Here is a 13694-nt window from a genome sequence, read left to right as displayed (position 1 = left end):
GGCAAACAAAATCAAAGTTTATCCTTTAGCTTTTGCTTAACTACAATAAATTATTTATAAGGTGCAACCCTACGCAGGTGCAATAGTTTTTCCAGTTATGTTGTTTATATAATAGAGTACCATTAAAAATGGCATGTAGAGGGAGGGGGGTGTTCTGTATGGAGATGTGTTTTAAGTCTGAGCCAAGAAAAATAAATCTCCCAGTAAACCCTCGCACTCTTGTGGCAAGTGATCACTGTGCCAATCTCCAGCACTGCTTCCTACAGCAGCCTGAGGTCAAGGTGTAGAGGCTGATACCTGCTGGCTGCACAGCTCTGGATGTGGACTGACTGGTCTAGATGAGAATTTGTTTTAGCAGAATCAAATGGCAGTCCTTACCTAGAGATAAGACTGAAGTGCTCATGCAGTACTAAGTTCCTGGCAAAATCCTTTTGATGTACATATTTACACTCAGGGTTTGTATATAAATTTACACTCAGGGTTTGTAGATATAGTTACAGTGTGACAAATATCCCTAATCTAGCCAAGTTGGCAGGAAAGAGGCAGTGTAAGAACAGAGTAAGTGCCTGAGTACCTGCTTGAGTGAAAATCTGGAAGGTCTCAGTGTGTGCCTGTGTCTTTTTCACTTACCCAAGTTGGTTTAAGTTTCTCAAGTGGTAATTGTGAGCCTTGGGTAGCCATACAGTTCAAGAAACAGAAATATGCTTGCTGAAATACAGTTGTACTATACTAGGACAACTGTCTGGCCCCATGGCAAAGCGTTCTTTATTTTCAGGTGAATTCATTCCATTTTAAGCTTTGCTTCGCTTCAATGGCGCTTTTAACAACTGTAGAGGATGCTTCTGGCTTTGGCCCACCCTGGCATTTTGTTTGTCCTCTGCAGAAGTATGCCTTTTTGGCAACATAGATCATTACCTTTCCTCTTATGGTTTCAGCTTTTCTTCTTGCTTTTCCACTTGGGATTTTTCTTCTTATAGTGCTTCTTTTCTCTTTTCAGTAAGCAGTTTCTGCGGATCTGCAGGTGAATTCTGTTCATTCTATATAAACATCTTCTTTTTATTAAATTGGTCATTTATTTTTCAGTTGTCTTTTTTCTGATGAGTAGCACAGAGCTCTGTTTTCAGAGCAGGAAGGGGAAGTGAGAGGTGGAGAGAATCATATCTCACAGGGAGGGTGCTGTTACTAATTATGCCTTGGAGATTATTTCTTCATGGCTCAGATATAATTACTACTTGATCAAACTCATATGTGCTATTTAGAACAAAATAAAGCCTCTCTTTCTATATGACCCAAAAAACAACCTGTCACTTCAAATATTCATTTTTAGGGGTCAGGAAACTGCATCTGTAGTTCTTACATATCCTATAGCCCCTGAAATCTTTCCCACAGAGGTTACCCCTGCAGCCTCCTTCTTACCCTCTTACCTATAGAGATACAGAGGTGCAAAGGAGGACTTTTAGGACACCCCTTAACTGCTGGATTCTGGTTGTTTTTTGAGAACTACTTAGAAATGTATGTTTTAGAACAAGATTTTTAACCTTGTTCATGTCTTAACCAAGTTGGAAAAAGCTGGAGGTAGACGGTAGTGCAACCTAGGTCACAAAGGTAGTAGGGACATGGCCTCAGAAGCAGAGAAATTCTGGAGGAATGACAAGAGGGCCCCTGTCTGCCCTTGATTATTTTCTTTCCTTCTCTAATGCTTTCCTTCTCTAGTGCTTTCATCACATCAGATCCAGTACTGGAAGCAATACCAGGTACCTTCTGGTAACAAGAAGTGCATGCTATATGAGCTGGTCAGGTGATACAGGTGCTGAGTCAAAATCCACTGAATTGGTAAGATTCATTCCCAAGTCTTCAGAGAGTTGCAGATCCCCAAAAGGGATCTGGCCTGAGTTTAGACAGTCTACAACTAAACCTTCCATCCTCTGTATCCTCACACGGCTGCTGACTGGATCCTGGATGGTTACCCAGACCCCTGAAGCTCTGCCTTTGAGCACACCCAAAGTCATGTCAGCCTCAACATAACTGAGCAGCTCGGTGAGAGCCTCCTGCCCATGTTCTGTCCCACAGCAGCAGATGCAGAGCTTTTCTAGATCACACTGTTCAAAAAGGGCTGTTGTAGGCTATTGCCCTTGTTTGAAGTACAGCAGGAGTGCCACAGTTCCTGTTCTCCTTATCCAACCACCCAGGGTGAGCATGCTTCCCCCTCATCCTGCCTAGTCCTCTCACATAGGCTCAGTCCCTTCTTTCAGCTAACAGATTTAAAGCACCTCTCCCATTCGTTGGAGAATATGGGGGCTGTAGAACTGTGTGTAACTGTTTTGCAGTGGGTGCAACCCCATGATTCTTAGAGTTGGAGGGGTTAATTGAGCAACTGTTAAGCGCAGCAAGCAGAGCATGTGTGCAGAAGTGGGAAGAACAGGATTCCACTGCTTCTTCCAGAAATCATCCTGATGGCTTATGCATACTTTCTATGAAAGATACAAGCAGACCTTGGCATGACAGTCACTGTCTAAAGGCTCTGGAGAGGTCTGTGTGTCCCAGTGAAATTGTATACAGGAAATGTACAGGAAGAATGGCTTTTGCACTCTCTGTCCCAATGTGATCCTTCAGAAGGACATCTCAAGGTCCATGGAGAATTTGGCTTCCAATTAATTATTAGGTAAATTATAGAAATGTGGAGAAAGCTGCTGAAATAAACTGTTGAAGGGAGGTGTTTCATAGTGGGGTTCAAAGTGCTGTTTCCCAAGGGTTAAGGAAGCATTGGGGCCAACCCAGGGTACTGATATGGAACACCTCGTACTTCACTAGAATGGAGGCAATAGTTCTCAATTTACAAAGCTCATAAGAAGGGCTCACATAACACTGGAAAGGAGTTACTGGTAGTTATTTCTTAGCTCTCTGATTTTGTACAGTCTGGCACAAGGGATGCAGCATGACAAAATCTTGGTTGTTAGAGGCGAAAAACGTTTGGTTGATTGTGCTTTGCCATCGGTTTCGGTAACAAAAGCCTGTTTAGTAGGAGGAGAACAAGGCTTGTACCTATTAGCTTCTGTCACTTGTGCACACAAGACTGATGGCAGCCATTGACTCCACATCACCAGCTATGACATATACACACCTTCTTGAAAGGCACAATTTGAAGTAGTGATTTATGCTCTATTTAAATTCTTTATTTCAAATATAAGGCCACCATAATGCCATATGTATTACTTCAAAGGATTACGAATCACCCACAGAATGTTCCATAGATGATTTCTCTTCAACATAGCCTTATATCGTCAGGGCAATTACTTCTGCAGTCCCTCTTTCAGTCCTCCCACCTTAGTCTAAGGCCAGCTCTTGTTGAACCCCCTGCGATTCTCTTTTATTGAGGTTATTATCAAACCAGACACTGCCACTGTTTTCCCCCATGCAAGAACTGCTATTCAGGCACACTCCTAGAGGCTGTTGACTTTTTCCAGTTGTTGGAAAGTGGGTGCTTGCATTTTGGTCCTGAGCTGGAAGGCTGACTCCCACCAGGGGATTGCCTGCACGTATTTATTCCCACCATGTCTGCCTATTGAGCTGGTGAAGGATGCAGGTGTAGACACAGGACAGGAGAGGTGCACGCTGTACTGCCAGCCCTACCATGGCCTGGGGGTTTCCACAATTAACTGCTCTAATCATTGGGCTGGAGCTCAGACCACAGAACACTCCTCTATGTAGGTAGGGTCACTCCTTCATGCCCTTCCATGAGCACACAGGGGTTACCAGCATCCAAGCTATCTAAGAGAGGATTTGGGTCCACAGACAATTTATTAAAACGTCCTTAATTCTGTCCCCTCTGTGTCATCTTTACGTATTAGTCATGGAACTAAAGACCAGACATACAGTATGTAGGCAATGTGTGTGAGTTTATGGTGTCCTTTTAGATGCATCCTTTCCTCCTGGGAGAAAAGAATCAAGGGAAGCTGCTGTCCCTCAGAGTATAAATGAGATCACAGACAAAATTCAAACCTCCCTATTTACCTTTGGTTACTCAGTGCCCAACATAGCTCAAGTATCGGCCAAGCAGACAAGGCCTTCACCTCTGCTCACAAGGGTTTATTGCTGTACCTTTATCAGATCTATACATCAGCATTCGGTGTGCACATATACCATTTGTTTTGATACGATGAGGCAGGAAACACTTTCTTCCCATGCACAGGTAGATAGCTGTCTTCAGAAATTCCAAAACCTGATGCTGAGAACTTGCTTGTGTGTGACCTGTGCTGAAACAGAAGTATCCACACACAAGACATTTATTCTTCTTTACCACAAACTATGCTTTGCATTCAAGACTTGCAGAGAAAAGGGACATTATTCTCATGGGCTATGCCTGGTTAGAGACTTGTAAATGATTTCTTCACTTGTGAGAAGAATAGTTTTTACATCCCAGATTTTGGACACTGGAGAAGAATTCAGATAGTACATGAACCAGATGCAGTTTTCTGGGTGCTGTGCTGGGTGCACTGGAGTCAAGTAACAGAGCCACAGCAGTCAGAATGTGAAAACTGATGGGAGCTCTTGCCTAGAGAACATGCTGGTAAACAGCAACCACAGCCAGCCCCAGAACCAATTTATTGTCTAATCCACTAATATTATGGTTTTTATGTACAAATTATTGATTTTAGGCTACAGTGTCAGGGACAGCAATGTTCTGTGCATGTGACCTCATAGTTCATAAACCACGTGCAATTACACAGGCACTACTTACCAGTATTTTAAACAGTGTTTGTTAATTGTTGTTATTATCTCTCACAAGAGATTAGTGCCATTGCTGTCTGTAGGCTGTGATTTACAGTAGTGTAATCATCTGAAAATACTGGATTTGTTAAGCTTCTCAGATAATACAAAAACAAGTCAAGCAATACTTACAGATACCCAACGGACTTAAAGAAAATGTTTTTCTTTCCTCAAGACGTATTATTTTATTACGTTCCAACCACCCACTGGCCAACAGGCCAAGTGGTCTCTCATTGGGTGACACATACTAAAATGAGAAAAATATGAAGGAATTTCTATGAATTAATATTAGTGGTATGATCACCTTAGTGTGTCTGAAGTGTTCAGTAACAATACATATACCGCTTGACTCTTCTTGCTTAAAAGTCAGGGTTTTTCTCCCAGAACCTCACATCAAGTCTGTGAAAGTCTTCTTCCTTGAAGTTATTCAGATAGAAAAACTATGTGCTATTTGTTTTGACTATATAAACCATATACATTGTTAGAGTTTGTAAGAGGCCTTAAAACCAGTTGCTAAGTTTTCTAATAAATAATAAATTATTGTTGTATGAATTTATTAAAGATTACTTAGCCCTTCAGAAGAAGATTGTAATCATGCTTTTCAAGCTTTTTTCTTTGATAGAGTAGACTTAGAAAAACCTTTTTATGCTTATACTGGTTAATTTTTACTTTGATATTTTTCACCAGTAAAAAGCCCACCCCTTTGTTTACCTTTATTTCCTTGTGGTTTGGTGGGGTTTGACACTTTCAGGCCTCTATCAAAGGAGATCAAGGCACATTTCCTTGCATGTGCCTGCTACTCCTAGCCTCCACTGAAGCCCATATATAGAAACTCCATAGGGATCCAGGAGGTTATGATGGGAGAAAGCCAGGAAATATGGGATAGTGAAATGCAGGGGCTACAAAACGAGCTGGTCCAAGGCCTCTCTGAATTGAATTTTGCTGCTTTCCAGGACGTGGGGCCAAGGTCATTCCTAGTACAGACACAGCCAGGGGAAGGGCTGGGGCAGGAAGTTTCCATGGGTACACACCTGCTGTTTGAACCAGCAGCAAACAATAAAGGCAAGAGCCCTGGAGCTCCTACACCCTGCTTTCCCATCCACTAAAGAGCATGGAGGCAGCAACTGCAGCTGTTGAGAGCTTCATTCCTCTCATAGCTCTCAGTGAACCCCTTTCCTTGGGAGCAGCTGGCTCCGCAGTCCCAGAGCCCCATGGGATCCAGCCTCTGCCCCAGCTCAGCACAGCATCCTTTCAGCGCCAGGGTTTAGGCCACATCAGACGGTTCAGCTACAGAGGTTCTGCTGTTCTGGGGCTGACCACTGCAGAGGCAGTTGCCTGCTTTTTCCTGGCCTTTGAGAGCAAGCAGATCCACCCAAAGTATGGGGTAAATACAAGCTACTGCAGTCTTAAATAAAAACAGAAACCCCCACAGTAAGCTGGATGCAACACACCATCTCCAGTGTTTGCTGGACCAGTGGTGTGTGTTAGGTAGGTAGCTGCATAGGGAAACAGGAGCTTGGCCTCTGGGATAGGACAGATGAGGTAAGGAAAATATGATTTCCACCTGCCAAAAAGACTAAGGCTAAAGCTTTGCCAGTTGGACTGCTCCTTGCAAGTTGCTGGACAAGCTCAATTGCCATTAATGTCAGTGGGATTTCTGTGGGAGCTTAGCAACTGGCACACTGTAAGCCGTTACAGGGGGACGACAGGGGAACATATTAATGCAAATGCATGTGAGGCTGAAGCCATCCATGGTCTGTATTAAGTAATGCATTCAGGTGATGCTTCCCAGATAGTAACAGTCGTATTAGAACAGATTAGTCCTCACCCTGACTGCTGGCTTTCTGCTTTATAGATGTGGCACTGCTATTAGTCAAAATATATTCTCCCCTAGTCTGAAATGGTATTTGTTGCTGCTTCTCTTTTCCTTTGTCCTTTTTTCAATTTAAATTCAACTTATGTATATTTATCTAGATAACATCCTGTTTATATATAAATGTACTTCTCAATTTTCACTTCTTCTAAAGCTGACAATAAGACACTTTAGAACTACTCTGTGGCACTGATAAGCTTTTCACTTATCCATATTTTCTCTTATATAAAGCAAGGGAGGTGTTGGTCTGTTCTCTCAGAGAGGGCACTGATGAGAGCAGCAGGTTCACATGCTGTTCCCAAAAGGAACTCAGCTGGACTGAACAGCATCGTACATGTTGGCCGCTAGATCTATTCTGTCCTCAGCTTCCTACTAAAACAAATTTGTTTTGATTGTTCCACATAGTAAACAGTCGTTGATCGATGTAATGCTGAATGGTGCTGGTGGCTGATTCATCACTCTTGGCTTGACTACTGCACAGTGTAAGGAGTAAAAGGGAAGTACTAGCGACTAGGAAAAAATAGCCAACAATGGAAGAAACATGGAAAGGAAGAAAAGGGAATCTAGCAGCCATCATATGGATACAGAGCATTGAGAGAAGAGTCACTAATGTTTCTTCCAAATCTAAGATGTATTTACTTTGTGATGCTGATTTATTCAGCAGGACACTTAAAATTTGAAAATGAAATGCATAAATGCTGTGCAGCAGAAATTAGCCTGTGCAGCAGAAATTAGCCAAGAGGCAACATCTTAATATAGAGTGCAGTAGTGCATGGAGCACTTCTGATAGTGGAGGAACCTGGGCTCCTACACAGTCATTCCCAAAGAATGTTAAAAATATTTGTGGGAGAGAACAAGCTCATGAAATTGATTTTGTGAGCTGCTGTCTAGTTATTTAAAACAAAAATGATCTTACAGCAGTTCTATGTGGTTTTTCATATCAATGCTAAGCTTATCTTATAAACACATCTTCAGAATGTAAAGTAAGTTAAACACATCCATTATAAAACTCGGATGCAAAGAGAATGTGGCTTGGTTGCTTACAGGCATGCAGAGAGATATCCTGTTTTATTCTTTTTTGTACTGTGATACAGTTGTAGCCTAATCTGATATCTAGGGCTTTGAAGGATCTATTGTAAGCACGTCAAAGACTTAGAATTTGGTTTTGGCAATATTAGATCACAAAAACTGAGGAATGAGTCCCACCAACTTTCATTAAACAATGTATGCCATTATTGCTTTTCTTGGTTTGGAGTTGAAATTAAACTAGCATAATAACACTTTGCATATTTATTCTTTCAATGAGAAAAAAATAATCTTAATTGTCATGTCTATAGAAATGTGCATTTAAAGTGCAGCTTAGAAACTAACTAGTCACTGCTGTGTGCTGCTTGGGCAGGTGCCTTGCACAAGATCCTGATGTCCATGATGGAGCTTCTGTGCGACAGAAGTGCTGTCCTGTGACCAGCACCTTATCTCCTCAGTGACCTGGGAAGTCCAGAACTAACAAGCTATGGTACAAGACTTCCACTTGGCAGTTTTATACATGGAAAGAGAGCATTTCCACAGCAAGGAGTAACTTGCCTAGCAGCCCTTCAGGCTAACACCCACTGGCTCCGAGAGATAAGGGAGGGAAGTGCCACAACTAAAGGGCAATCCATGGAGTATGGTAGTGAAGGCTGTGTGACTGGGGGCTAGAAGCAGTTGAGCCTGAACTTGGAGTCCAGATCAAAACCCTACATGAGCCTAAGGCTGGGACAAGGATTCAGAAGTCAGAAGATATCAAATCAGCAGCTTGTCATAAGAAAGAGGACAGAAAGAAAGAATGGGCAGGAAACCCTCTGCCCCCTTGGCCCCTAGACTTAGTTTCAGGAAGTCATGGTCATTCTGACACTTGTCAGCCATCACCCCAGTAAGAGTCCAAACTCTCCTTCAGTCTCTTTCCTCAAAAATGTGACAATGTTCACTTGCTCTCAGTTATTCTTTCAGTGTCTCATGGTGCTAACTTCAGTGCTCTCATGTAGAAGGTCTTGCCTTTCTGAAGACCATCTGGGTAGCAGAACACTCCCAATGGACAGTGGAACTCCTGCTCTTTAGCATCTTTTTTTAAAAGTCTGGGAAATAAGTACTTTTTTTCATACTAATTAGTACTAATACTGTTCCAACTAGGAAAGGTAGAATAGTGAGGTTGAGAAATGAAGCACTCAAAAACTGCAAAGTGTCACGATTAAGAGTTACCCAGTGATTTGATTTAATCCCGTTATGTGTATTCATTAGAGTACTTTACAAACAAGTATGAGTCCAACTTTATTTATGCTGGCAGTGGTTCAATGGAAATATTTGTGTGAAGCTGTTCATTTCCACAGTGCGCAGTACCATAAACAGTCATCACAATAGCAGTACTTGCTAGGTATTTTAGCTTTATTTCACAGATGGGACAAACTTATTTATAGCCAAGTGGTAAGCGCATCTGGTAAGGGGGTTTAGACGTTTGGGTATCTTGGTGTCTTTTCCTTAATTCAGATGAGCACTCCTTCTGAGCCAGCGAAGTACATAAAATATACAGGGTGGAGATGAAATCCTGTCTCTACAGAAATTAATATAAATGAGACATTATGGTGCAAATACATATCCTTAAGGTCTAAGTTATTCTGTTCACCAAACCAAATTGCTAACAAATTGGCAAACTAACAAATATCAGCATTTATGAAAATTAAATCCATATGTTCTTCAAATGCATGTATCATCAACTACTTCCAGATGTAAAAATCCATGGATAGTTTTAAAGAACCTCAGTTCCACAGTCAGTTTCCATCATGACGCTCAAAATTAGCACTGTTCACAAGCGATGTACGACAATATTTAGTCTCTTCAGGAAACAATACTTGTTGCTTTCCTTAGAGCCAGGTATCCTGTAACCACATCTGAAGGGAGCATCCGAATATAGGCAAATTCTTCGATAGTACTGAACCTTAGCTTGCTCTGTGGATCTGTGTAATTTGCCTGAAAAACAAACAATGGTAGAGACACTATTCAAATAAAATTTCACATCATAATAGTACAAAAGTGTCTTAATTACAAGACCACAAAATAGTGAGTTTCTCTTCCCAGTAACAGCACTGCTGTTCTACCACGTGACCAAAAGTTTGTCTCTTTTTCTTTCTCCTTATGTCAGAACTTATGAGACGTTAACAGATCCCTATAAAATCACATTAGAAATGCATTAAACATAACAGAGGGCTGAAATAAGTTACATACAAAACACAGCGCAAAAGAAATTCCTCAATTCTAAACTCACCCTAGCAGCTCTGTGCCTTGTGCAGTCTCTCGCAAGGCAGCTCTCCAAGCAGTCAGGCTGCTGCCAATAAATTACCCACAAAGAGGCTGAATTATGGGCGCTCTCATAGCTTTGGACTGCTTTTCTCTTGCTGCATACAACTTAGCTTTTAATTTACTTTAAAGTGGTTGTTAAAGCTAGGGAGTCTCAGCTTATGGTTCTGTGCCTGAACCGATAAGAAATTTGAACTCAGCATTGTGTTTTGCTACAGATGCCTGCTTTTAGGATAACAGCCTGGCCAGCTCACCCTGGGCTATGCTTGTATCCCCAGCTATATTTGGACCCTGGATGCCTGGGAGTGGTGCCAGTTTCCTTCTATCCTCTCCCCTTCCTTGTTGCTACAGAAACCTGGAGCTCGGATGAGCTCAGGGGTAGGCCAGGAGGCTGTGCTGGGAGAAGGCAGGCTTCAGGGTATTGCCTCTCCACCTTCAGTCTCCAGGACAATCACTGCCTGTTCAGCAATGGATTACCAAGCATCTCCCAAAACTCTGAAAGTGTTTTCCATACCGCTCTTTAACACGAGATGGTGGCAGGCTACAAGGCACAGGCAGTTGAGATCCCTTAAGACATTGCTACTAAAAATAGAAAAGGCCAGGAAGAGCTGGAGTATTCTCCCCCTCCATACTGTTATAGTGCAGAGGCCTCTACCATTTTTATGTTGGGAAGCACCTGTTGACTATGGTAACAATCCAGTTAATCGTTTGGTGTGATATGACTCAGAAAATTTAGTGTTATTTGTAGCTTGTTTCTTTACAAAGAAATGCCACCAGGTTAATTAAATAAAGTCAGCTAACAGTCAAGTCATCAATTAATTTTCAAACATAGAACATTAGGAATAAATTTATCAGTGGTGGTAACTTCATGGTTACAGCAGGTCTAAATTTTCAAATTTTACCTCTGGCCTCATGTAAGAAAAGGCTAACCAATTAGACAGCTTTTCATATGTGCATGATTCAGTAATAAACTAGTCAAGCAATATCTGCAATTTGTATTATGCACCAATCTAGGTTAAAAACACTATGGCAATTCTCCACCATTCTGATACTTTGTATTGGGCTGCACTGTTTGCAGACACTAATGTATGATAACTCATTTATGCCATGACTTCAGTCTGAAAACAAACTTTACCAATACTTCAGCAATAATTAAACAGATTAGAAGAGTAAAGCAAGATGATTTTGCAATGAAAAAACTCTGTCATGTTTAAAAAACTAAGTCAAAGGCCAGAGAGACATACTCTTAAAACACAATAAACTAGTTATCTCAATCTGTTTCTATAGTAACAGGGCTCATCCATTTTCAGAAAAGGAAGAGAAATATAAACATTTGAAGTTTTGGTGTTTTTTTTTTAATCTCCTTTACAATAAATTACTCTGTTTTGCATGTTAAAATATCTAAATACATATCTTGCAAGTTCGGAAATAATAGGTTTATTTTCCAGTGTCAATATAGTAAATAATAGCTTTTGAATTCTAAGCTGCCTTACAAAAATATATAGGCTGTTCTGCTGAGAACACTGGTAAATTTAATTCCATTTGTGTTACACATAGAGAGAGAAGAGGATCAGCAGAATTTAATTGTGGCATTTAATACAAGTGCAAGTATACCGATTGAGAGTGTTTTAATATATTTCTCTTTTTGTACCTGCTAGACCATTTAATTCTTCCCTAAATGGGTAATGCTAAGGAATTTATTTTCTTTTTTTTTTTCCCCATGGGGAATCCAGCATTTCCATAGAAAATATATTCTTACACAAATGCTTTTAGATTTTACACAAACGATACAGGGGCATTTTTCTAATACTAGATTTCTAAAATATTCTATTGTCCTACATATCTTTCCACTAGGAAATGATCTTGAAAGTGTATTTAGCGCTTCTTATGAAACATTTCTAGACTAGCAATTTAAAGGACACACTGTCTCGGTTATTTTAATAAAAAAGATTTTTTTAAACACAGTAATTTTATCATAGTCTGGAGAACCTTGCAGGCCAGGTAAAATAGGAAACTTGACTCACAATGCAATTAGAGGATGGAAAATTAAGGGAAAAAAAAGTGGAAATAGAGAAGAAGGAAACAAAAGAAGCACTGAATGGATTTGTATAGAGAGTATTTATACTGAGCTAGGATACTTAGAGCACATAAATCACTGATGGAAAGCGGGAGATGGTAAAGAAAGCTGGGAAACTGAGAGAATGATTTATTTCCTATGACTAAACTGACCCTTAACTGGTAGGGATGTGGTCTCCACTCACATTTACATCCTGCATCATCATCTTGCTATAGGTGCGACTGACTAGTTTTGAAATGCATCAAAGGTCAGAGCTGGAAAGCATTATATCTCCTTGGCGATGGGCCAGTGAAAGGAACTTATGCTTCTATGCCTTCTGCCCCACAGCTTAGCTGCAAACAGAGCAGAGATGTTGCAACAACTTAATAACAACTGGTGTGAGCGCTACTAACACTTTTCAAAGCAGCTCTAAGGGGAGAGGATAGAGAAAAGATGAGCACCACTAAGTGATCCAGTATAGCATTTTTGCTATGTTGGTGAAATCTGCTCATTATTATTTCATATGCCCACCTATCCCCCATTCCTCTATCCACTGCATCTTTATATAGAGCAGGGGTACTTATGCAAAGTGCTTTATTCAACTGATCCCTACTCCTTCTCTGAAAACAAGCTGCTATTATATCAAAGCAATACTGCTATAAGTACAAGAATGTAAGTCTGACTGCCTGGAGGGAATTATTTTCCCTCAGTTTGTGAGCAGTCTCTTCCATTTGCTGTCTGCCTGTTCATCTGTGAGGGAAATGTTGCTTTCCCATTCCCTCTTGAACACCAAGGGTTACCATCCTCTATCTGAGCAACCCACTCATTTCCAAATCACATTAGGAGGCACAGGCTGCAAACATGCCACCTCCTAGGTGCCTTATTTAAATGTGTTAGTTATAAAATTAAAAAGTCAAAGAAAACACATGCTAGAATGTGCAGGATTACAGTTGGTGCTATAGCTGTTCTTTGATGCCTTACACTGTGTATGTATTATAAGGCAGTCCTTAATTAAGGGCTCACTCATTTTGTTTCCTACTGAGGACTTTTTCGCCTAATTCAGTGTACAGAATGCAAATGGTATGTTAACCTGCATCTACATAACAAATGTGTACCTTTAAAGACGTCTCTTGTGAGGTGATATCAAGCCTGTGAAGGTGGGCTAGTGCCCCATGGATGAAAAACAGATTAAACCGGGAAAAGGGGCCCCAGAAATTCTGTCTAAGATTCTTTGGCATTATAAAGTCTTCATTATTGTAGTTAGCTAGTGTAACCATTACTTAAGCAAAATACAACATTCACATTCACTTCAATTGCAATAAATACACAGGCTTCTGCAAAATAAATCACCGGAAGCTGACGGTGAAAACTGAAAAGATATGCTGTTACTAACAACTGTTTTGTTTTAAGTAAAATTATTCATGTCACATAGGAACAGTTTCAGCAGCAGATACAAATTTTTTGCTGGGCAGAATTCAATGACTTACTCCTGTTTTGTGCCAACAGAATCTTTGGGGAATTCAGGCACCAAATCGTAACTACTGAGACTTTTTGGAGCATGTGCAAACTGTATCTAAGTCAAATGTGAGGGTGGGGTTTTTTCCCCTTTTTCTTTTTTCTTTAACAAAAATATGTAAAAGAGGCCATATGTGACACATAGGATATACA

The 13694-nt window shown here is 40.7% G+C and overlaps 1 protein-coding gene across 1 annotated transcript in view; it reads right to left on the bottom strand.

Annotated features, from left to right (window-relative positions):
• Nucleotides 1-8859: 8859 nt before the first annotated feature.
• INO80C (INO80 complex subunit C) overlaps nucleotides 8860-13694 on the bottom strand; it is a 29110-nt gene continuing 24275 nt past the window's right edge. The window contains exon 5 of the mRNA XM_017814916.1: nucleotides 8860-9643. Coding sequence (XP_017670405.1) covers nucleotides 9512-9643 — 132 coding nt within the window. The 3' untranslated portion in view covers nucleotides 8860-9511. The remainder of the gene's footprint in view (nucleotides 9644-13694) is intronic.

This window comes from Lepidothrix coronata, unplaced genomic scaffold (genome assembly GCF_001604755.1).
Source record: "Lepidothrix coronata isolate B3197 unplaced genomic scaffold, Lepidothrix_coronata-1.0 Scaffold47, whole genome shotgun sequence".
In the NCBI taxonomy this organism is placed as follows: domain Eukaryota; kingdom Metazoa; phylum Chordata; class Aves; order Passeriformes; family Pipridae; genus Lepidothrix; species Lepidothrix coronata.
The sequence above is the reverse complement of the archived record's forward strand: the minus strand, read 5'-3'. Positions and strand labels throughout refer to the sequence as shown.